Source organism: Tachysurus fulvidraco, chromosome 17, assembly GCF_022655615.1.
Source record: "Tachysurus fulvidraco isolate hzauxx_2018 chromosome 17, HZAU_PFXX_2.0, whole genome shotgun sequence".
Taxonomy (NCBI): Eukaryota; Metazoa; Chordata; class Actinopteri; order Siluriformes; family Bagridae; genus Tachysurus; species Tachysurus fulvidraco.
The window spans coordinates 20642628-20668736 of NC_062534.1; the positions used below are offsets into that span (position 1 = coordinate 20642628).

Genomic DNA, 26109 nt, shown 5'->3' on the forward strand with positions numbered 1-26109 from the left:
TTACAATCATCTTTTTTTATAATAATTATAATCTAGAATAAAAACTATTGACTATGGTTATGAGTATGTAATATGCGAGGAAGAAAATTTCTGTTACTGTTTTCACACCAAAGCTTAGAACCTATTATTTAATAAAATATGACTTTCAAAAATTTGTTCATTAACAATACAAATTTTAAGTGAAAACTTTGTTGCTATAGAAACAATACAGTGTTAGAATGAATATAAACCTGGGATCTATACTTCAGAATTCAACAGCACTGTAGATTAATAATTAGAATTAAAGATGAAAATGTTTTATAGCATTAAAACAGTGTCTCTACGATATCATGGATGTCTCCAGTAATATACACAAAATCAATGGAGGTTTTTGAAATTTAGCGCAAATTAGGACCAAATTGTATCTTGTGATGTCATCATAGCTTTATCCAGGCAAACATAAAAGAAAGTTCGTTATATGTGCGATAACACAGATGCTATAATGCTAACTGTGCATGTTTGTGAATTCTCTGACGTCTCGGGCCTGGTCCCATTCGTCTGACTCTGAGCTCAACTTCCTTCATTAACGTTTGTGATTAAAGCTCATCAATGGCTTTGGCGCTCTCTGAAAACAGCACATCTGCCACAGCCACTTCTCCTCACACACACTCGAGTGAGAGGAGGACCGGCTCTGCATTCACTAAGACAGGAAGCCGGAAACCAGCAAGCTCCTCCGAGGAGAATCAGATGACCCACAAAAAAAACATTTTCCCTGCAGGGGACAACAGAATGTGAAGCTCTGCACAACGAGACTGTACTCTTTCAGTACCGTAACGCAAACGCGCGATAAAACAGGCTAACATGCGACTTTAGAAAGTTTCTAAGTGTCATTAGTATGATGCTGTAATTATGTGATGTGTGAGATTTAAAGTGTGGCTAAATAAAATCCCACCTGCTCCATCACCTGCTCCATTTTCTCCACCAAAATGTGCAGTGTGTGATGTGATGTCATGTCATAGCAGAATACATCCATCAGTAAAAGGAAGTTTATTTGACCGTCTATGGAGATTTCGTTATGTCTATGCATATCTCTCGGCCTGTCTGTGATACTATGCCAGTCTTTCTGTCCAGTTGTCCTTCTGATCCTCTGCTCGTTTGTCTGACATGTTTCTATCAGTTGGTCTGATAAAGTGTGTTTATCAGTCTTTCTGTCTGTCCATCCATTTGTCCATCTATCTATGTATCAGTCTGTCAATTTATGAATCAACCCGTCCATCTATCTCTCTTTGTCTATCTGTCCCACTCGACCATTTAATGTTTGTCTCATCCATCCATTCATCCATCCATCCATCCATCCATCCTACTTTCCATCCATCCGTTTGATTCTCTGCGTATCTTTGTCTGTTTATCTATCCACATGTCCATCCAAACATATGCCCATGCATAAATCTGTCTGTCTGTCAGCCCTCTATACATCTGTCTATCAATCTATCTGTTTATTTGTCTCTCTGGCTGCACATATATTCACCTGTCCCTTGTTGTTTATGTATTTGTCTTTCTTTCCATCCTGTCTAGTTTTTCCTACTTTGTATGTTTGTGTGTCTGTCTTTCTATCTCTCGTTCTTTCTGACCAAATGTTGGTTTGCCTTTTTCCTTTACCGTGTCTGTCTATCTGTCTGTCTATCTCTCGATCTGTTTACCTAACAGGCAGTCCATATACAGTATTTGTTATTATTTTAGTCTCCATGTCTCTGCCTGTTCATGTCTTATCTCTCTAAAATTCTGTATATATTCATATATAAATACAAACACATACTGTCTGTCTGTCTGTCTGTCCCTCTCTCTTTCTATCCGCATGCCTATCTGCTTGTATAACTATCAGTCTGTCTGTTCAGATTTATGTCTTTCTCTCCGTTCATCCATCCGTCCATCCATATCTTCTCTCTCTCTCTCTCTCTCTCTCTCTCTCTCTCTCTCTCTCTCTCTCTCTCTCTCTCTCTCTCTCTCTCTCTCTCAAACACACTCTCTGACAGATTCATATCAAAACAAAACAAAAATTAAATCAGAATTGAAAAGCTGGCCTTTTAACAGCATGTCACGTGTCTTGTCACATCTTACATCTATACTTTTTTTTTTTGACTTGACTCAAAAGAATTGGATAAACGTGGCATACACTGAACAAGGTAGCAGAGTTGGTCTAAGTCACTTTTCCTGTGCTCTAAGCTTTTCATCGAGGTGCTCCGGTTTCCTCCCCCGGTCTAAAGACATGTTTTGTCAGATTGGTGTTTGACGTTTTCATCGTCATAGCCATCGCTGATCATCACAGTGACGCACGGCAGTACGAGATATTGATCACAGCCGATCACTCGCCATGATGAGATGCCAATAACGTTCAACCTTATATAAATCTTTCTTTGGCACAACCCCCTCTAGATCTCATACATTTCCACACCTCAACTGCTGCCTACACACATCTTTTCTTTTACAATCCAGAATAGACGCTATAACAACTCTAAGCACATAGCTGGATAATATAATCTAAGCAAGTTAACGTAAGTGACGTGACATATGGCTAAGTACGGTGACCCATACTCAAAATTCGTTCTCTGCATTTGACCCATCCAAAGTGCACACACACACACAGCAGTGAACACACACACACACCGTGAACACACACCCGGAGCAGTGGGCAGCCATTTATGCTGCGGCGTACGGGGAGCAGTTGGGGGGATTCGGTGCCTTGCTCAAGGGCACCTCAGTCGTGGCCGGCCCGAGACTCGAACCCACAACCTTCGGGTTACGAGTCAGACTCTCTAACCATTAGGCCACGACTTGCCCCACGTATGGGGTAATTCAGTAATTCTCTAATTTTGGTAGGTGAGTTTTACCTGAATATCAAATTCACGGTGGCTCAGAAGGCCAGCATTCTCATCCGTGATCTCCGTCACCTCAGACAGGTCATCGTCTTCATACTCATCCAGACTCATGTCATGAGTGAGCCTACACACACACACACACACACACACACACACACACACACACACACACACACACACACACACAAATATTACAATAATTATTTAAAATAATGTTTAAAGTTCATATAACTTACAAGCAATACTTTTTCCAGAATTACAAGTCTTATGCAATAACCACTTGTGTCTTTGCTTTTCCGAACGATGATGGAGAACGAAAAGATTCCCAACAGACATGAATTTGTCACTGTCAATTGCACAGGTGTATAAATAAGATAACTATAAACGGATCTGTAAATTTAAATCTTCGTGCAATATCAGGGCTCAGATTTATAACCTACTGTCTAGGTGCATCACGGTCCAAAGCATCCTGGGACCTAAAACATCATATAAGATGACAACTCAAAGTCAATTTTGTCTCTTAACGTGATATGAGCGAGGTTCAGCTACAGTAATGTTCAGTCTCCAGATCTGAGTAACCTCACATGCATTAGTGCAACAATCAGCCAAGCTGAATATGACTCTAATGGTCCCATTATCACATACGCACTCTGAGGAAAAAAACGATCATTTTGTTATTATAAAAATCACACAAACGATGAGTAACTACAGTATACACGTATTAAAGAGAGCGAGAAAACGCTGCATTCTCACATATTTCTTATATATTCTTAAAGTCAGGTTTTGTTCACAATAATGTAGGTTTTGTACGAAAACACAACCCCAACGACTGACTGACTGACTGACGCCCTGGGCGGGACCTTCATTAGCTTCTCCACTGCACACATTTCATGCAGACATTTTGTTTCATAAAACTGGAGCATTTTTCCTACATTTCAGACAATTTAGTTCCACCTCATTATAACACCCAGTTACATCATAAAATGCAAAAAAAAACACAAAAAAAATCTAATAATAATGTTGATGCTTAGATTTTTTGCACGTTTCACAACACAGTGCATCGGCAGAGGAGCGTCACGTCTCAAAAAAGACCATGTGAAACACTTCCTTGTCACTTCAAGACTCTGACGGAGAAATTGAAAATCCTGACAGATGTGTGGCTTTTAAATTGTCTGGAAAGTTTCTGGTGACAGAATTTACAATGATCGTAATCAGATCAAATCAAATCACCATATTGCATGTGGACCTGTAATAAATTCCAAGTAAAATAAAGAATACTTTTATATAAATACATTAAAAATAAATGAACGTGCAAATGAAACGAAGGACGGAAAAATACGAGCAAAATGATTGAAATTATTGATAAAATGAAATCTTAATAACAAGCAACTAAAAACTATTTCTCTCTCTATATAAAAATCTATTAAATATTTATTATTAAAAAGCATTTGCTTTGCCCTAATTCCTTTTGTGATATAACGTACGTGCGTATCGTGCGTATCGTGCATCCCTGTGCGTCGCCCAACTGTCTGCTGTACTGTCTCATCCACCTGATCTGGGAGAACTTCATCCTAGTAAGTTACACTATTTCTGCACTCTTCACACTGTTCTGAGGTCAGTAAAGTTTAGAATGCCACGGCAAAGCCTTTAAACCTTCGCGTTGAACCCAAAGATTTCACGTGCAGTAAGAAAAAGCAGATATATCTTGTGCCAAACTAATAAAAAAGCTACCAGTAGAACTACATTTCTACTAGTAGAATTTCTATCTAGTAGATATTGTTAGCAATCACACATAAACCAGGAGAACATACTGTCAGTGTAGAAAACCTTTTCTACACTTTTTTTTTAGTGTAGGCCCTGTGTGTGTGTGTGTGTGTGTGTGTGTGTGTGTGTGTGTGTGTGTGTGTGTGTGCAGTACCATTTCTCCCACTGCTCCTCCATCCAGGCATCTCCATCCTCCCTGGAGTCCATGACCAAGCAGAGCACCATCTGGGGTGAAATGAGACCAGGCAATAATCACACACACACACACACACACACACACACACACACACACACACACACACACACACACACACACACACACACACTTATGTGGTCCTAGTTCATTCCTGGGGAATCCTACAGCAGCAAAGACAAGTCACTAAAAAAGAGCACGTCGTACAGTCTCCTAAGCAGTTTCATACTGAAGCATGGACGCTCCCCGTTTGTGTGTGTGTGTGTGTGTGTGTGTGTGTGTGTGTGTGTGTGTGTGTGGTTGTGTGTGTGTGTCCTTCCCAGGGTCAATTAAAGTCAGCAGTGGATGGAGAAAGAGGCGGAGAATGAGGCAGGGTTCTTTTAAAAGGCCTGCCGCTGATCTGACTGATGGTGTGGATCGATGCGGCTCAGGTTTCTTCCTCCTCCTCCTCCTCCTCCTCCTCTACAACGCACATTTTGAACACTCGGTCCAGTAGCACAGGGAAAGAAATGACTAGTGTAATCGATGGCATTGATAAGCACTGAAAATAAACACACGGCCACACCCAGAGTGTAGAACTGCCTTTTAGAGCATATGAAATTACTAACTACTACAATGATTCATAAAAGACTTTATTAACAATTACTAAGGACCTGGAACACATTAAAGGAAACGCAACCACTTCAACCATAATTAAGGTCCATAATCTTATTATTATTATTATTATTATTAAATAGCAGGAATAGTTCATTTTATTTCCCTATATCAGCCTCAATCACCATGTTGCATTTCTTATTGTTTATCTTATTTCTATTTACAATAACGATTCCTCTCACACTTAACGTAAGGGCTCAAACTCACAAACCGCCCCTTTAACTACTATCCTATGTAACTCTATTAAGATCCCCAGAGAGGTGAGGAAGAAAGACGATGATGTATTTATCGTTCTGCACATGGACCTCCACCTGAGTACGACGGCTTTTAGATGCGTTATCACCTCATTAGATCTCGCAGAGCTCATGAACCAGCACTAACACACACTTCCACTTCAGCACAAACACAGCACATTTTGAACAAAAGGCCAAAGCGTGTTAAACCACAGTGCTGTGGATTCCGATCGGACAGAAGGTTTGAGACGATTAACTCTCGATACGTCTCTATTTTGCAATTTTATTTCACTAGAATTTCAATAAAGTTCCTAATTCGTTGTCTTCCCTGTGAGTGTTTTGAAACTGTCAGACAAGTTCTCCAACGTCTTCAATGAAGGAGCGTTATTAATTACGCTGTAATGTTTGTAATAACACAAACTTCCATTTTTTAAATGTAACTATGAAAGGATTAAAGTATAAAGTGTCATGTTAAATTAGAGAAATATTCATTTACATTTACATATATAGACATTGTTGGATTTGTTGGAAACTTGTGGACGTTCACTTATTAGAAAATAAAAGTTTGGGGTCAATTTTAACACATATTATTGATTGTTTTCGATTACAGGATTTACAGTGTTTTATTTCTTACTGCAGGTCAGCCCATGACCAAAAAGAAAGCCACATTTTTTTTTTACTATCAACAATTATTAAATAGCCAGTATACTAAAGAAGTAGTAGTAGTAGTAGTAGTGTGTGTGTGTGTTACTTGAATTAGACAGGCAGGTTACAATGCGTGTAGCACAGCTCCTTCTCTACATGTGACATTTGACCCTACATTATCATTAAAAGTGTCTCATTACCTGCAGGGAAGCAGCCTGGTCGAGGATTATGTGACCTTTTATACACAGACTGCAAATATTACAGAAATACATGCTGTAGGATGCCAGAGCACAGACATGTAATGACTCAGTTTTCAACCTCTGAGCATTTGAGCTGAAGTTAAGCTGGAAAACCCCCCCACAGGTGCCTAAGATCATACCTGTTCAGTTAGTGTCATTATTTGTATTGTATTCTAATTCCTGTAGATTGAAAGATACTTAAAGTAAATACTTGTTTACTGCTGATGCAGTGATTTGATGATGCCATGAGCAGGAAGATTTTATGTCGCTTGCTGAACTCGGAGCTGAGAAAACCATCCTACAATATAAATATATTTTATTTATTTATTTATTGGAGCTGGTGAATTAGGAGTCCTGACCTTCAGACATATTCAGCAATAAAGAAATTAGAAATGAGATAAAAATTCCCATCCAATCCACCTCCAACCTCAGTCTTAATGATTATATAATGTAAATAAATGCAGCTGTTGAAACTCCACCTTTGTATAATATTAAAGCAGCCTTTTTGTCTGACAGAGAAAGGAAATATTTTATTGTATAGCTGAACCAGTGAAGGCTTGTGAGAGAAGGGCGAGGTTATGCTTCATATGAAAAGCAATGTCGCCCTCTAGTGGACAAAAAACCTAATCACAATCTGCTGATCAGACAGACTTTCAGACAAAAAAAAAAAAGACAGACTTGTCTGTCATAATTAAATGTCATGTACATGGGTTTAACATTCAATAAGTAATCATCAATCAACATTTAGTAATCAGAGTAAAATAAAACTCACTCAATGTAATTGTGTCCAAAGTGTTTATTTATTTCTACAGTAAAGACACATCCCCCAGCCATCCTCACACGAAGACGAGAGCGCACGACACGTGCACGCCTGCTCGTCGTCCCTGCAGTACTTTTACAACTTGCACCTAAATAAACTCTTTCTATACAATAAATATAAATTTAGCTTGGGGGGGGGGGGACCTAAAGCATGTAAATGTGCACGTTAATGCGGAATGTAGTCGCTCTTAACGAGAACGACGCTAACGTCCTTTCACTAAGAGATTCGGATGATGGGAACAGCTTCGCTGCGTAAAAATGACATAAAAAACAAACACTGATATTACTCAACACGGATGTTAAAATAAGATAAGGAAAGAATAAAATTCCTCCATGCTGCTGATTGTACGTTCCGCAAGCGTCGACTGTGTCTACGCGTCTTTATTAGGCTGCTTTTAAGAAATTAGAATTATACTATAACTTATATATATATATATAAAAAACAACACTGATAAAGCTCTTCTTTAGTCAGTGCACCAAAGAACAACTTTATTAACAGAAGTGTGAATTTGTCGGTTTAGGATCCGAGGGTAGATACTAGCTGTATGGTGTTAAACGTTGATCGAAGCACAGCCAGACTAAATATGGATGCTATTAAAGCTCTATTTAAAGTGTAGCACGTCTACAGAACAGGATGTGCTGAAGCTCTGGCTGTGCCAAACCCTAACATACTGCAGTCTTAGTGTCACGTCTTATTTTTTATATATATATCCTCTCAGATTGTACTTGTAAGTGCTGAATTTATTTCCTGTATTGGTGGTGGTGTTGTTGCGGAGAATCGTCTTCTTTTTTGATTTCATCTGTAAGGAGAATAAGAAAGTAAAATACATGTTACAGAGATGATCAGTCAAGTAACAGTGCAGTGCATTTGTGTGAAGGGGTGTAAAGTTTCGCTCATCGGTGCGTTCGGCTTGATATTCATTTTGAGATGATGGTGATCTGTGTGTTGAGTTATTGACCGGGTGAAAATGAATCTGTTTATCGATTCAATTTCAATTCAAATTTGTCTCAAAGCAGCTTTACAGAACATAAACATAAAGCAAAAGCTTTTTATAAAGATTAATATAAAGATTAATATCAGTGTAACATCTGTAGCTAACATTTTCCATGAAGGAGGTGTGGCCTCTGTATGAGTCTCAGTGAAGGAGGTGTGGCCTCTGTATGAGTCTCAGTGAAGGAGGTGTGGCCTCTGTATGAGTCTCAGTGAAGGAGGTGTGGCCTCTGTATGAGTCTCAGTGAAGGAGGTGTGGCCTCTGTATGAGTCTCAGTGAAGGAGGTGTGGCCTCTGTATGAGTCTCAGTGAAGGAGGTGTGGCCTCTGTATGAGTCTCAGTGAAGGAGGTGTGGCCTCTGTGTGAGTCTCAGTGAAGGAGGTGTGGCCTCTGTGTGAGTCTCAGTGAAGGAGGTGTGGCCTCTGTGTGTCTCAGTGAAGGAGGTGTGGCCTCTGTGTGTCTCAGTGAAGGAGGTGTGGCCTCTGTGTGTCTCAGTGAAGGAGGTGTGGCCTCTGTATGTGTCTCAGTGAAGGAGGTGTGGTCTCTGTCAGTCTTAGTGAAGGAGTTGTGGCCTGCGTATCTGTCAGTTTCAGTGAAGGAGGTGTGGCCTCTCTGTATGTGTGAGTCTCAGTGAAGGAGGTGTGGCCTCTGTATCAGTCAGTCTCAGTGAAGGAGGTGTGGCCTCTGTACGAGTCTCAGTGAAGGAGGTGTGGCCTCAGTATGAGTCTCAGTGAAGGAGGTGGTCTCTATCTCAGTCTCAGTGAAGGAGGTGTGGCCTCTGTATGTGTCAGTCTCAGTGAAGGAGGTGTGGTCTCTGTATCTGTCAGTCTCAGTGAAGGAGGTGTGGCCTCTGTATCAGTCAGTCTCGGTGAAGGAGGTGTGGCCTCAGTATGAGTCTCAGTGAAGGAGGTGGTCTCTATCTCAGTCTCAGTGAAGGAGGTGTGGCCTCTGTATGTGTCAGTCTCAGTGAAGGAGGTGTGGCCTCTGTATGTGTCAGTCTCAGTGAAGGAGGTGTGGCCTCTGTATATTTGGCTTAGTCCCATGTACACAACACATGCTAACCATGTGACAATGTACAAAGGTGGTAATAACAGTAAAACCAGAACAAACCAACACTGAACAGATAAGGGAGAATTTGATGCACTGACAATACAGAAGTCTGATTACGTTACCCTGACAGTTTTATACCACAACTCCGTGTAAACTGAAATACCTTCACAGGTGAGAGTAACATGTCGAATTATCACCTGAATAATATTCATAAACTGGCTAAATATTAGAAATATACATTAGAACCCTGATCTCAAAAACATAAAAACTAACTAACCAACCAAATAAATAAATGAATAAATGAATGAATGAATGCACACTGTTGTAAGTGCTTCATCACCTGCTTGGTCACTGCTTGGTGTCAGTGTGAAGCTGCTCGGCTTTAGTCTGGCTGGTGTGCTGCATTTTAGGATTCTGGGAGTTTTGGGGTTCAGAGGAGCGACCTCGCTTTCTCATGGCTGCAGGAGCGGACGATGCTGAAGGTTCGGGATCGGGGTCCAGGTCTGGATCAGGGTTGAGGTTGGTTTGGGATGGCTGGTGTTCACACTGAGGCTGTGGCTGACGGGTCGCTGAGATGGCACCTATATAAAAAGGATTCTGATGACTACATGCACAAATACAACTCTATAACTCTATCACTTCTTCACTCCTTCTACAGAAAGGCATCTAATCATTCACTCTTATGGCTGGCTAAATAAAACTAATGGAAGGTGACAAATAAAGGTCTATTGAATAAGTACATCATCATATTACATCAACAAAACATGTCTAATGAGATGAATTTTTCCATGAGGAGACGTTTCTTAATAAAACTCGATAAACATAATATTTAAATATTTATTGTTTTCACTCTGAATTTTTATACACAACGATCAGTATGTTTTCTGACACGGAGAAAGTATTCAAATTCATGACGCGCTTCTTTTGCTGAGTGTGATTTCCTTACTCAGTGTGTTTTCAGTCATCCCTAGCAAGATTAGCGGACATTACAGAATCCATTTAGAAGGCTCTGATGCTCTGTAGATAATGAGTTAATGTTACTAACCTGTGTTTATTTCAACTTAAACCGTAACCTGGTTGGTACATTTGGAGGCTACAGTGTCAGAGTGCTTTAATCAAACATCGCGTTAGTTCAGGCAGGCCACGCAGTAAGCTGCATCAGCTGCTAATCAGCTGTCCACAAGGCGCACCAATCCAGCACGACGTCCGTAATTTCCCTCCTTTAAATCCTCACCTTCGAGTGCACCTACGCATCGCGGCTGCTGCGATCCAACACCCTCCTCCGTCCCCGACTCCTCCAGCCAAACCAGTCGCCAGCGCCGATTAAATTCTTCACGTAAAAAATTCGCACCTCGCGCAATTTCGGTTCTGATTCTGAGCTGTAATGAGGGGTCTATTCATTCCCCAGTGCTGCCTCCCCGCCCCGTCCATGCATGCGCACAGACATGGGAAAATTCTCCCAGAACAGATACCATCCCGCCAACACTAACTGTATGCTCGCTAACCTTCATTTACATAGTGGTCCTGACTGAACTTGAGTTTTGGCGTTTCCAGTGTAGTGCGTTAACACCCGTCGTGAAGTCCTTTATTTTTCCTACTTAAAGTCTTAGCACTTATAACAAAACCGTGAATTTGTCGGTGCTGCACTTTTCCTAGTGAAGTATTAAACTGTATTGTCTTGCGGATGTTTGTACTTAATGTAGTACAGTTTTGTGTACGTATTTCTGTGTTTCCTGTAGCACCAAGTTCCTGGAGGAACAGTGTTTCATTTTACTGTGTACTGCACCAGATGTGTATAGTTATGAGAAATGAAAAGAAAAAGCTTCTTGACTTGACCAGCATAGTAAAGAAATGAAACCCTGTATGCACAAAAGGCTTCGGTGTGTGTGTGTGTGTGTGTGTTCTTTTTTTTACCACTGCTGCTGGCCTGAGAGTCGTCTGACATCGATGGCTCTGCCTCCTCCTGAATGGTGGGCACTGATGCGAGCAGACCTGATGGATTACCAGATACATAAAGCTGCATTATCTCACTAATTCTATCATTTTTAAGTCTTTCAGATTTACACAAAGTCTCACAGAATATCTAGGAAACAACTGGTTCGCTCGAGTTCACTCGTAAGCAGTGAGTCTCAGGCCTCGAGTTTAAATAGCAAAGCCCTAAGTGAAGGTTAGACTTAAACACTTAAAAGCACCATTATCTAATTCCCTGTGTTAATGTAGGTCAAAACACCTCCTAAAACCTGAGTAATGACTCCATTAGCAATAAAAGTATGAAGCTAAAAAGGCTCCTTGTGTAAGGCAGTAAATTCATCATCACCGACATCCTTTTATATCAACCTCATTTCATTTTACAGAAAAAAATGGCAGCATGTACATGAAGGTTTAAAGGGTCAGTACAAAAAAACAAAACAAAACAAAACAACAACCTAAAAAGGCCTTCAAAATGAAGCATTAGTGTGTTGTAACAATACTTGACACTGCACGGATGTGTTCCATCAAAAATGTTCCGAACGAGGAAAGATGAATGCTGATATAAGTCCACTGCAGTGTGTCTGTGTGTGTGTGTGAGAGAGAGAGAGAGAGAAAAAGAGAAAGACTCACTAAGGCCTCTGTAGTGTGAGAGCTGCTGATAAACCTGCTTCATCCTCTCGATGTTGAGGCGACTGCTCTCTGCATGGTTTAACATGGGTTTGGGATAATCGACTCCCACGATGCAGTTTACTGCCTTCTGAATCGACTCCGGCGTATTCCACGGCTCGTAGATGTAACGGCTCGGGTAGTCCTTTAGCTCGGGAATATATCTCCTGTGCGGTGTATTAAAAATGAGAACAAAAAGAGGTTCCAATTTTATGAACAAGAAAATCCTAGAAAGTAGAATTGCTATTGGAGGTCCGGACATCTGAATCACTGGCTATTTTCAAGCGGCGGTTGAAGACCCACTTTAAATAAATAAATAAACAAACAAACAAACAAACAAACACACCAACCTGACACTTTTTATTTGTAACTTTGAACAAATGTTTTAAACTCATGGTATCTTAAGTATGTAACCTAGTGAGCCAGCATTAATGTATTCAGTGTTAGAGATTTAAGCTCTTATGTACGTCGCTCTGGATAAGGGCGTCTGTCACATGCTGTAAATGTAAAAATATTATAGTGATGTTAACTAGTCTTTAACTATCGAGCATTTACAGCGACAGAAAGTCTCGACTCCGCTGTGGTTCCAATGACTTTTCTTTTGTTTGATTCGGACAGGTTCGGAGAAACTGTACGACGAACATTAGCTAGCTAAATTCCTTGGATGTCCACCAGACTGTAAGAAAACGGTGAGGCGAGTGTCTAATGTAAGACAAGTAACGATGATAATTATAATAATAATAAGCTGCCAATAACAAACCCATTAGAAAAACAAACAAAACAACCCCCACACCCCCCACAAAATTAAATTAAATAAAAAAATAAAATAAATAATAATAAAATAAAAAACCCTTGCCCTGTATATTATTAATTAGCGATGCAAAACACCAAACCCTTTTATACTGTTTTCTTACTTCTTTCACATCCAGAATTGACTGTTACCATGGTTACATTTTATTTCCATATACATTTTTTTAATAAAAAACATTTCCTGTCACTTGGCATATAAACCACTCCTAGCTTTAGTCCCATTTAGTATAACCGTGATCACTACATGGAACACACATCAAGCATAACTAACAACATAATGACCGTTGCCATGGTTACACATTATGAGGAGCCTTGATATAGAAAAGGATGTAAATTGGTCTCGGTGTTATTTAGAACACATAGCTGAACTTTGTCGACATGACTCAGATCTGGAGCTCCACATCCTGCTGTTAAACTTTGGTCATGTTTCCTGAGAAGCTTCTAATAAACGTCTCTGATTCCACACACTGCCCCCTGGTGCCAGGTCACGTTCATGACGCAGTTTTCTGGGAGGGTGTGATGGAGGTCATGAGCTGATTAGTGGGAACAGAATTATAGAGCCGAATGATTATTATTAGTAAAGTGCTATTTTTAATTTGTGCTCTTTTTATAACGTGTGAATAAAAGAACAAGACGGAAAGCCTTGTTATTGAACACCGTTCCACCTGTGGAACACTACCGCTAGGGGCTGAAGCTGCATAATTTCATTGTAACTTTTAAGCATTAAATCCTCTAAAAACACGAAAAAACTTATGTTTCTAGTAAAGTTTATACTCTCAATATTTTTTTAAGCCCACGCACAAAGCATAATATGATTCATAGCCGTCATACTCTTAGAAAAAATTTTTGGGAGAAAACTGACCTAGGTGGCGCTAGACCAGTTTTTCCTTACCTTTAGACGCATCCCTTTCTTCACTGGGGTAATATATTCCAAAACAAATATTCCACAAAAATCCACACAGGTCCAAGGAACTGAAATCTGTAAGCCTTTTAATCCAAAACGCTTTGGTCGCGCCGCAAATATTCCGAAAAATTGGAAACAGTGGTGCGCCACCATCTTTGTTTCGGCTCTAACTTCTCATTGGGGTATTCAAAAATTCTAAATTTACGTCATATTTATAGCCCAGGGCGCAACGAATCAAACAAGCCCTCACTTAAGCCAATCGGTGCTTGTATTGCAGAGATAGACGGCTGAGAAGCCAATGAGGTCAGACATCATTTTTGGGAACCCGCCTTTGACTGACAATTACTCCTTCCAATAGCAATGAAATTGGCCGGGACCTATACAGCTCTTTAGCCAATAAGAAGACGATTCCAACGGTATGCCACGACCCGCCTCTCTAATGCTGGCTTCTGCGCGAAAATCGTGCGCGATGGGTTTATTGCGCAATCCTTGAACTTTTCACACTCTCACAGCTCAGGGTGTCAGGTTACAGGCCTCTTTACACAGCAGAATAGTAGAGAGAGAGGCTGTGCTTGTTTTTGGCCATTTAAACTGAGCATGCAGTCTTTTAATTCAAAGTTATACAGTAAACAAGTAAACAAGAAACACATGACCGGATGGACATGTCCGTAGAAAAATAGTTTTATTGAAGCCATTTTTGGGTCTTTTGACTTGATTTTTTTTTGGTGAAAGCCAAGACATGTGGCTATGACCCTCAGGTGTTAAATGTTACCTAACATGTTCCAGAGAAATAAGATAAATTAAAAACCTCAGGCGAAAATCAAAATTTTCCATTCTAGCCTCTGTAACTTTGTGTCAGTAAGGCCTAGAATCAATCTGACACTTGTATCTGAAACTAGAGAATCACTTCTTTCCAATGAGACCAGGCTCACCCCTGTGTGTTAAAGTATGTGGGAGCTGTATCACTTTTTGTTTTGTATACAATTTCGTCCGATCGTTCGTGTGCGATAACAGGTTAATTCGCCGCGATTTGCATGGAAGGTCGCGGAAAGAGTCAGAGCCATAATGTAAGCTACTGAGATGTGTATAATAATCAACATCCTTTTAAATTTCCACTTACATAAAATAAAAATCCATCCATCCATCCTTCCATCCATCCAGACCAATTTTTCCTAAATATATCTATATTTTATTTTCTAAAGTAATGCAGTTTTTTTTTCAGAAAGCAAGAATTCGGCTCCGGTCTCATTACTTCATTTCCTCCTCCTGTGACTCGTACTATAAGGTCTCTAAGAGGCGAGAACTTTTCTGGTCTTAATTAGACTACAATTATTGTAGGGGAAAATCTCAAAGATTATATATTGCAACGTCTACTATTGTCTAACTACTGTGGGGAAGTCTTGACTCCTAACCCTAGAGTTTGTGGGTTCGAGTCTCGGGCCGGCAATACCACGACTGAGGTGCCCTCCCTTTCACTTACACTTTCGTCCGTCCATCAGTCAGTCAGTCGGTCTGTCAGTCTGACTAGATGTCATAACTACAATTCTAGGTTTGGTCAAATATTTATTTTGTGACAGAAATACTTGGTAAATAAATAAATAAATCGTAGACTGATTGACTAAACCTCCACATGTTCTCCGATCGTGAAGAATTGAAAAAAGTCTTTTGCGTTACCGTATATAGTCTCCGCTCGGGTCGATGCGGCGTCCGAAGCCCACTGGACAGTAGCAGTGGAAGAACTGCTGGAAGAACGCGCTGCAGGAAAGCCACATCCAGCTTCCAGCATTCACGCTCCAGTCAGCATCCAGCAACAGCTCCTCAAACACCTGTACATGATGAAAAAACCACAAGCGGATCCTCAATAACACATTCAGCGCTGGGTCTTCGGTTTTACACCGTATCATATCTAGAAGTCTTGCTCTACCTTACTCTACTTCCAGACATCAGCTGTGAAAGTTGTACCTTCATGCCGCTCTCCCAGCTAATCCACAGGTCTCCCCGGGTGAGGAAGCAGGCCACGGCATGGCGTGCTAGGTGGTGGATCCAGCCCTCCTGCCTCAGCTGGCGCATGATGGCGTCGATCCAGGGGAAACCCGTCTTGCCTTCGGCCCACTTGGCCAACGCTTCGGGGTTCCGGTCCCAAGGGATCTGCACGCAGATGGGGTTTCCCTCCATGCGATCGAAGCTGGGGCTGTTAGTAGCTGCAGTGTAGAAGAACTCACGCCACAGCAGCTGCCTGAACAGAGAGAGTGGAGGGCTGGAACGTCTACGCAGCTGAGAAGAAAGAATATGACCATCATCATCATCATCATCATCATCACGTCAGTTATTACAGAGGTGATAACGTTTTACAACGAGCATTTGTTTCGCCTTACAGCCGGCGCTACCCTCAGAGCCTGTGTTAACAATAACGACGTCATCGTGCTAGAAAGTCACATCGTTGTTATTCAGCTAAATGTTTCCTTCACCTCGACCAGACACTGACCTTCATATAGAGTTCACGTAAGTGGTAATAAAGCACTCGAGACGACAGGCAGCCGAAGCAGAGGTACGGACTCAGACCGGTGGGGCTGGCAAACAGAGAGTGGGCCTTGATTCGAGGACGCTCAAAATTGGCCACCCATGCCTAAATCACACGCATACGAACAAACGCAATGACTGGATGAAGGCACGATGGTTTAAAAAGGTGCAACTGGCTTCATATAAATAAAGCAATAGTTTTGAATAAGGTGTTTGTTGGGATTCACCTTTCTATCCAGATGTTTATTGAGTCTCTCCAGAGCTTCGGTTTCACCACCTCTCCAAACTGGCAGACCCACACCATGAGTTTTAAACCCTGATGTAGACAAAAACACACAAACGTACATCATCGGTGATCGGTACGCCGAATACTGACGGTTTAAAATGTTTGCTTGCGTTTTCATATCGACGCTTTTCTTCCGATCGCCGCGTTTCGATCTACATGTGATGTACGGACTCTGACTGTCACGGTATATCGAGAACAGCAAATAAATGGTCAAATAACAAACGTTTTGAAGCTGGGAGCGGATTGGTTTCCGGTACGAGGCTGAAACGCAAATGGAGGCATCTATACAGCACTTATGCAACCCTTTTCGTGCTAAATATGAGCTCATGCACTCTGGAGGTTGACTGTATACATCTATAAGGAGGTCTTTTGTTGCTAATGGCTCTAAAATTTCCATCATCGAATGAACGATGAACAAACTGCATACATTATTTGTGTTAAAGCAAGAAGCATGTGTAAAGGAAACCTTACCCAGCTCCTCCAGCGAGGGAACGCTGTAATGCCTGTCGTGGTTTTCTGAGACCTGCATGCTGCAGTTGGCCATCTGCTCAGGCGTGATGGTGGGCAGCGGCTTCTTGGGCAGCTCGAGGCGGCTCACGATGGCCTGAAAGCGCTTGAATGTGAGCGGCGGGTTGTTGTTGTTCATCTCTATGATCCTGAATATAACGATCAGAGAATGTTTTATTAATTTCAAGTGTCTCCGTGAAATGAACTGAACGAATGAATGTTTGTAGTCGCATTTGTTCGGAAACTCTCCGACCAAACACAACACGTTCCAGCGACTTTTTAGGGATGTTTTCAAAATGTATCTAATGAGCTAAAAGACGGGACATGACGTGACGTGACATGCAGCGAAGTATGTTTCTCTGCATTTAACCCATCCAAAGTGCACACACACAGCAGTGAACACACACACACCGTGAACACACATACACACACCGTGAACACACAACCGGAGCAGTTGGCAGCCATTTATGCTGCGGCGCCCGTGGAGCAGTTGGGGGAGTTCGGTGCCTTGCTCAAGGGCACCTCAGTCGTGGTATTGCCGGCCCGAGACTCGAACCCACAACCTTAGGGTTATGAGTCAAACTCTCTAACCATTAGGCCACGACTTCCCCTTATTAGGCCACAACTTCCTCTACAAAAGACTACAAAATGACAGATTTTTAGAAAAAACAACAACAAAAAACCCATTAGCCAGTAGGATGGACTTTAGTGTTTAATCATAACCCAATTGTTATTTAAATATTATCATTATAGATTAAAGGCAGTTATTTCAATGTTCTACAAAGAAATAGACTTCGATATAGAACATCTAAAATAAAAAGCTGTTTTCTGTCCGTTTAAAATGCAGTAAAGAGATTTGGTTCTTAATTTGTCTGAATCATTAGGAGTCAGGATTTTACTAGCATGTGTGACTTTTATACAGTAAGTACGGGCGTTTTTTCCGTTCCCAGTTTACATGTCTGAACTGGTCACTGAATGTGGCTCGTCACGTCAGCTGACAGATCCTGTATCTCTCTCACTTATAGCTCCCACAAACCCAAAGGCTACTTTCTTTCTTTATTTTGAAGCCTGATCTTATGCAACAGCCCTCTCTGGTCCATCGTATAATTTCCTTTGTGTGGTTTGGAGTCAGGAGGCTGCTGCGCGTGTGTGTGGAGTGCGAGGCGCTTGCATGCAGCTGGAGCATGTGCACAGTACGTACACGGCATTTCAGTGCTGCTTGTCATTCTGTCTCGCTGCTCCACGCTGTGACCGAGAGCCTGTCACTCAGCACTGCACATGGTGCTCAGTGTGACCTGCAGTTACACTTATCCACCAACAGAGGAGGCAGAGCGTCAGACACTGTGCGCGCGCACGCACCTCACCCAGGCTCTCTGGCTCCGTGCTGGTCCGCATGCAGGGCACGTATTAAACACACCGATCCCGTTTATATAAGAGTGATGGCTCGCAGTCAGGCGTGCTGGCACTCTTTAGGACTTTTTCCTTTCACTGGGAGAGTCTCGACACACCACAGTTATACAATCTGACAGATTGGTATTTGTTATTCCCGGCTGACTTTACACCGTGGCTCAGTTTACCGAGTGCTTCACAGCTCGCTGTCGATGATTTGCCTTCACTGAAAACATGTTGATATCACACTTACTGTATGGAGACGTTCGTCTTCACAGGCCAAATCATGTGGACTATGGAGATCTCAGTGTATAGAAATAATAAGGCAATGTCCACAACAGCGTTTCAAAGAAAAATATGACGTCCACGTGCTTATTTTCTCTGTCGATATTTACACCACATAGTGTAGATAGAAGAAAGGCACACCGAACAAATGTTTATGCAACAAACGTTTCACGTTGTGAGTATCGTTACACACCTGTCCGGGTTGTAGAGTGTGTGCGAGTGCCTCACGATCGTCTCCACGCCGAACTCCTGGGCCATTTTAATGATGGCTCCATCCCGGTCCTTACCGTAAGGCTCAGAGTCATACTCAAACGTCAGGCGAGTCACGTTCCACTCCTGAGAGAGAGGGAGACCGAGAGAGAGAGCAAGGGAGAGAGAGAAAGAGAAAAAGAAAGAGAGCAAGAAAGAGAGAGAGAAAGAGAGAGCAAGAGAAGTAGAGAGAGAGCAAGAGAAGAAGAGAGAGAGAGAGAGCAAGAGAAGGAGAGAGAGAGAGAGAGAGAGAGAGATCTCATTAAGATGAAGACAACTATAGGTTTAGTAAAACAAGTCTTGACACTAGTAGGACAATTAAAACAATTAAGCAACTTAAAGCTCCTTCATGTATTAATTGGTAGCAAACAAACTGTTCTTTATACTTCAGTATGCCTGAATTCTCAAGTCTGATTGGTCACTGAATTGGTCCAGTTTGATACATGGCAGTGTGAGAAAGAGAAAACAGAGGGTTTGCTCTAATTTAAAAACAATCAGTGACATGGTGGTTGGATGCACCCGGGTCTCTACCGATGTAGGCATGACAGAGAGCGACTTAAACCCCACGGACATGCATGGGATATAATAATCACATGTAATCATCATAAAGACTGATTATTATTAGCTAAACTAGTAAAGCATCGGTTTTCATGGTCGTCTCCTTGGACATGTTCCAATTTCTTGTTAACCTAAAATGCTTCATTTCTTTTTCCTCATTATTTAACCATTTTGTGCATACAGTAATAACCACTGGCACAAGTTATAATCATTACACTCAGAGAATCTTCATCCAGCTTTTATACTTCATAGCAAATAAACAAAATCAAACACACAAAATACACCAACTGTGTTTGTTTAACAGCTGGACTTTGGCTATTATTATTCTGGCTTCATGAAAGATCTTAATACCTCGAACAAATTTGATTATGTTATTTACCACCAGATTTTTTCCAGATAAAGAAAAGGAAGAAAAAAAAATGATGGTAACTTGCATTTCTAAAAACACAAATTAGTCTGCAGTCGAAAGAAAGTGCCTTCAGACATAACAAGAGGTTGATCAACTGAATCAATCCAAAAAAATCCCTCATGAAGGAAATCCAGCACAGAGGAAAGCTGAATGATAACAGAATGTCCAGCTAGTAAACAAATACATGTTTTGTCTCATATCTGTGGTTTGTGTATTTGCTGATATGAAGCTCTAATGATTTTGTGGTCCTTTGTTACAGCCAGGAGTTAAACTAAAGAAACCTGAACCTACTTCTCCGCTACGACTACAAACTAACAGGCCCGATATAAAATCTGCGTCTCCTGATCTGCCGAACCCGAACATGCTACTGATGACAAAGCACAGAGTATCGAGTCAATCTTTATGTCACCCAAACAAGAAAGTAGTTCCCTTCTGAATCTGGTTCCACTCAAGGTTTCTTCCTCGTATCCTCTCAGGGACTTTTTCCTTGACGTCGACGCCTCCGACTTGATCATTTGGGATAAACGTTATAGGTATATAGTAACTTAAATTTAAACTTTAATTTTTTTTATTTTATTCTGTTTCTATGCGTCTGTAAAGCTGCTTTGAGACAATGTGAATTGTTTAAAAGCGCTATACAAATAAATGAAATCGAACTGAAAGAGTCTGAGCGAACGCACATACAACAATAAAACTGAAAGGCCACAAGACAGAATTCCATACAGGCAAAAGGTACAAAATTTGTGATCTACACAAAAGTATGAACGGAAAACAGCTCAAAGGCAGATTTATTTTGCGATACACCAAAACGTATTCCATAGTTTTTTTTAAGGCATCATCACACACGCTATTATAATCGGTAAAACGCCGACAGACAGGAAACACAAAAAACATTTTTTAATGCATTTTTAATTTTTGATAACAGAACAGCAAAAAAATGTGTATGTTTTCGGGACAGCCTCTGGCACCAACACAGCCCTGATCAGGATAAATATGTTATTAAAAATTAATGAGAAGTTACATTAGGGTTGGAGAGAGGCAAAAAAACAATCACAAACGCACCTTGAACAGTCTGGGAAACACATCAGCGGGCTGCCCTCGCACCACAAACAGCCTCGAATTTAATTTCCTTAAACTCGTATCCAGATCTTCTAATGACTCCAACAGAAATCTGTAGAGTTTAAAAACAACATGGATTAAAAATATGTTTAAAAATTACATCAGGTGTGTTATAATCGGTGATTATCTGGTGCAGCCTCATGTATATTATTATTATTATTATTATTATTAATAAATACCACTCTGAAATTTATTATTTTATAAACATGTCCACTCAGAAAACTTTACAATTATTTATTTAAAAAAAACTCTTAAATGAATTTATGCAAAACAAAACGCATTGATACGATGCTGTGATTCGCCTCGCAGCCGGAACTACTTTCAAAGCTTCCATAAAAACACGAACCAGTATTTATTTGACAGCGTTGTGTTTAATAAAATAAAAGAGAATAACAGCGATCAGGTTAGGACGCAAAGCTATAAAGCTTTAATCGTCACTTTTGTGTTCTCAGTAGTCAACGTGAGACTAAAACGCCGACATTAAACAAGTAGTACCTGTAATAAACAGCACGACTACCTCAGACACGTGCGGTCGTGTTCCAAAAACATCCTTTGTAGTGCGCGAAGTGTTTAAACATCCGGGCACTTCTGAGTGTGTCATCGACCTGAAGATTTGGCTCGCGTCAAGCGCACTTTTGTTAAAAAAAAAAAAAACAGTACGCGATTTGAGACACGACCAAACGTTGTTGTTGTTATATAGTTATGCTAGTGTCTTATTCCTAACCGGTTAGTGACGCATGTCGACTTATTTATATAAGGTAAATCAATAAATTTAGGATATATATATATATATATATATATATATATATATATATATATATATATATATATATAAAATAAGATAAGATATATATATATATTTAATTAGTTGCTGTGGTTTTGTTTTAATCCAAATTATTTAAATTAATAAATTATGAGAAATAATTTACATTTTTACATAACCGTTTTTTTAAGACTATATGTATGATTTATTTTTATTAATACAGCAAACGGAGCATGAAACACAATATTCTAGCACAATCTTTTCGAAAAGAGTTAATGATTCGTTATAGTTTTGTTTAGCAGACTGGAGGTGTGTGTTAGCCGTTAGCTGCTAGCCGTTAGCTGCTGAGGGAAGCTTGTGTGTGTGTAGCCGATAAAGCAGCTCACCTCCAGCGGTTGACACCGACGTTTGCAGCTCCAGCGAACCACGGATCCAAAACATAAACACATCGCGCGGTGTCCGCGCCATTTAACGCCTCCTGTAACGCGGGATTATCATGAAGTCGAAGCCCTTTTCGGAACCAGTGCACCGAATTCACCACCATGATCACAAGCTTAATCCATCCGAACACAAACACAATCGTTTCGAATCTGATCACCAGTCAATAATTGACACTTTCTCCAACCCGCTCGCTTCTGTGTGTCTGTGCAGCTCTCATGAAGTTCCAGCTCACGTTTTGGTTCAATCTCAAACGCCGTCCTATCCCTATCCTAGTGCACTTCGGTGCAGGCAACGGTATAACGACTTCGCCTTGTGCGTAGGTGCCTCGGTTATAAAATAGGATGCGGTTTGGGATACGGCCGATAACTCGGGATGCTGACGTAACACGGCTTGCCCACTTTCTCCGCGCTCTCATTGGCCGGTAAAGCAGCACGTGCGCAGAATATTCAAATAAGAAGGTGAGCACGTTAAGGGATGCAGACTTTGGACTCTCCGCACGTGTCAGCTTCACGTTCCTGTGGTGTTCTTGTAAATAACAATGTTTAACTTCGAAAATAAAACCCCGCATTGTCATAATGCTACAAGTGATAAAACCGAACTTTGTTTATGAATCATATGTATTTGTGTGTTTTTGATCGATCGATCGATCAATCAATAAATCAATCAATAAATCGATAAATCAATCATGGAATGGAATTAAGGATACAATTAAAACCAAAAGGAGGTAGATAAATAAAACGCACAAACTAAACATGTTTTCGCATCTAAAACATGAAAACATATGTGAAAAATATATGTATATACATAAATGTGTATGGTTTTTTAAAGTGTCCATGTGCAGTATGGTGTGTATAAAGTGGCTCTGTGCTGTGCAAGTCCAGAATTAAAGTGTCATAGTGCAAAAAATGGTTGTGCAGAAAAACAGTGAAGATGGAGGGAGAGGTCCAGTACTAGATCCTGGGTGTTTCCTGGTTTAAACTGAATGACCTTGAATGGCCTGCGGGAAGAAGCTTCTCATTCTCTCTGTGTTTGCTTTCAAGGAGCAGAAGCGTTTCCCTAACACAACAAATAAAAGAGTGTATTGTTGGGATGGCTGAGATCCTTTACAATCTTCCTGGCCCTGGTCCGGCACCACGTGCTGTAGATGTCTTGCAGGTCAGGGAGCTCGTGTGGATGGTACGTTCAGCTGACCGCACCACCCTCTGGAGGGTTTGCCTGTCCTGCATGGTGCTGTTCCCGAACCAGGAGGTGATGCTTCCCGTCAGGACACTCTTAATGGTGCAGGTGTAGAAAGTCTTTAGCACCTGAGGGTAGTCCCTTAAGCGTCTCAGATGGTACAGATGCTGCCAAGCCTTCTTCACCAGGGTGTTGATGTGACAGGACCAAGACAGGTCCTGTGTGATGTGAACACCTAGGTACCGGAAACTGTCCACTCTCTCCACTGGGGTCCCGTTGATGTTTAGAGGTTGGTATGACCACTCCTGTTTTGTGCTGAAGTCCACTATCAAATCCTTAGTCTTGCTGACGTTCAGGAGAAGATTGTTCTCCTGGCACTATCTCTCCAGGTTTTTAGTCTCCTGTAGGTAGGCCGTCTCGTGATGATGGTGGTGGTGGAGTTGGAAGTGGCCACACAGTCATGTGTGTACAGTGAGTACAGCAGGGGGCTCAGAACACAACCCTGGGGAGCTTCAGTGCTGAGGGTGAGGGTGGATGAGGTGTGTTTACCCCACCATACGGCTTGTGGTCTGTCTGTCAGGAAGTTAGAGATCCACTGACACAGCGGCAGGCTGAGTCCCAGGACCTCCAACTTAAGAGGTGAGCGTGGAAGGAATTATGGTGTTGAACGCTGAACTGTAGTCCACAAACAGCATATATATATATATATATATATATATATATATATATATATATATATATATATATATATATATATATATAGAATTATATATATACACATACATATATATATATATATGTGTATAAAATATAAATATATATATATGTGTATAAAAACAAAAAGGGAGAACCTTACTGACCACATTTTCTGGGTGAATTTCCGCCCCTTAGTGGTTGTTTTTAGTATTACTCAAGAGATCTCAGATGGTTCCAACAGGAATAGGAAAGATATTAAATATTACAACTTAGTTTATATTTTTTCCTTTCTAATTCATAGTCTTATATACCAATATCCTCTGTATCCTCAGCCCCTCCCACTCATGATCTGTGTATGTAGAGCCTTACACACTGAGATACTATGAAGCCCATGAGACACTTTTGCAGTGTTTGTGAGGTTTCAAATTTGAATATAAAGAGAGAGATTTTTAGAAAATATTAGTGATATTGTTAAAAAAAGAAAAAAGAAACTACATAAAAGACACTACATTAAACGTAAACATTAGCATTGTTTAGGTCTGGGGCTATTACATTGGGGGCTGTGTTGTACATCTGAGGGTCATTCATGTCCAATGATTGAAAATTAATCCATTTAGATACGTACTTTCTTTCTTTTTCTATCTGCAACATAAAACATGTGGAAGCTCACCTGTTGGTTTTAGATTCAGCCATTTTCTAATCCCTTTAAGATCAGACTTTAAGATCAGGAGAGTGGAGGTAAGGTAGGAAGGGCAACACACAGCTACTCAGAATCCACCATCACATAAGCCAAGCAAGTATTTCTATAAGATCCACCAGGGAAGTTTCAGCAGATGCAAGTGGAAAATAGACCAAATAATAGTATAATATATGTATTGTATTATAATACCAAAATATAATTAAACTCACAGAATAGTGTATTATATAGATCATGCTGAGTAATTCAGTTGATTCTAAGATGGAACTGAGGATACAGGAACTGTAAATTCATGCTGTTTCATACTAAAAAAATGAATTGTCATAATTTAAAATGAATGTACAGGTGTATTATTATAAGTCATGCCAAGTCATAATGATAAGAACACGTGCTTAAATGAGATGGAGGGAATTAGAACAGTTAGGTTACAGGGGGCTGAGGTATTTGGGGTCAACCATCCAGTGTGATGGAGAGAGTGTGGAAAAGAGTGTTAGGAGTGTTGTGTGACAGAAGACTATCAGCAAGAATCAAGAATCAAGACGGTAGTGAGAGCGGCTCTGCTGTATGGGTTCGAGACTGAAGCAGGGAGGAAAAGACATGAGGCAGAGATAGAGGTAGCAGAGATGAGGATGTTGAGGTTCTATTCAGGAGTGACGAGGATAGACAGGATTAGGAACGAGGGACAACTCAGGTTGTCTGTTTTGGGGACAAGGTCAGAGAGGATAGACTGAGATGTTTTGGACATGTACAGGGGAGAGAGATGGTTATATTGTTAGAAGAATGTTGGAGATGGAGCTGCCAGGTAAGAGTTCAAGAGGAAGACCAAAGAGGAGATATATGGATGAGTTAAATGAGGACATGAAGTGTAATTGGTGTGAGAGTAGAGGATGCTGAGGATAGAGTTAGATGGAAACTGATGATTCGTAGTGGCGACCCCTAGTGGAAAAAGCTGAAAGTAAAAGAAGCTTTTAAATCATATTTCTGGAGCAGAAATAAGGAGAGCACAATATACTGAATTTTTTTTTTACAGTATGTCTAGACATAAATCAAGGAAAGCATTACTTTATACACCTGTAGTGAATTGTTATTTGAAAGCGAGTCGGCTCTTTGAATCGACTCGCAAATATGAGCCAGTCCGCTAATTTTCGCATGTTGTTATATGTAGATGTAGGCAGTGACGTTATTTATAAAATGTGCCTTATCCTTGTGCTTCAATAAAA

At 40.7% G+C, this 26109-nt stretch overlaps 2 protein-coding genes across 2 annotated transcripts in view; both read right to left on the reverse strand.

Annotated features, from left to right (window-relative positions):
* mapk8ip1a (mitogen-activated protein kinase 8 interacting protein 1a) overlaps positions 1-4919 on the reverse strand; it is a 23951-nt gene extending 19032 nt beyond the window's left edge. The window contains exons 1-2 of the mRNA XM_027135212.2: positions 4774-4919; positions 2868-2979 (exon numbers count right to left, since the gene is read on the reverse strand). Of these exons, the coding sequence (XP_026991013.1) occupies positions 2868-2979; positions 4774-4844 (183 nt within the window). The 5' untranslated portion in view covers positions 4845-4919. The remainder of the gene's footprint in view (positions 1-2867; positions 2980-4773) is intronic.
* Positions 4920-7364: 2445 nt separating this feature from the next.
* On the reverse strand, positions 7365-22571 carry cry2 (cryptochrome circadian regulator 2). Its single transcript, XM_027135752.2, has 12 exons — positions 22266-22571; positions 21060-21168; positions 18975-19117; positions 17072-17256; positions 16542-16630; positions 16280-16420; positions 15757-16068; positions 15469-15620; positions 12045-12247; positions 11358-11435; positions 9784-10024; positions 7365-8202 (listed from the first exon to the last, which is right to left on the reverse strand). Exons 1-11 carry the CDS (start codon positions 22421-22423, stop codon positions 9792-9794), a joined length of 1803 nt encoding a protein of 600 aa, XP_026991553.2. The 5' UTR covers positions 22424-22571; the 3' UTR covers positions 7365-8202; positions 9784-9791.
* Between the last annotated feature and the right edge of the window lie 3538 nt (positions 22572-26109).

Coding starts and splice junctions, on each gene's coding strand:
- cry2 (XM_027135752.2), bottom strand. CDS start 22,423: ATGGTGGTGAATTCGGTGCACTGGTTCCGAAAAGGGCTTCGACTTCAT. Junction 16,631..17,071: donor TCCCTCGCTGGAGGAGCTGG/GTAAGGTTTCCT, acceptor TGTCTACATCAG/GGTTTAAAACTCATGGTGTG. Junction 12,248..15,468: donor CCGAGCGGAGACTATATACG/GTAACGCAAAAG, acceptor TACACCGCACAG/GAGATATATTCCCGAGCTAA.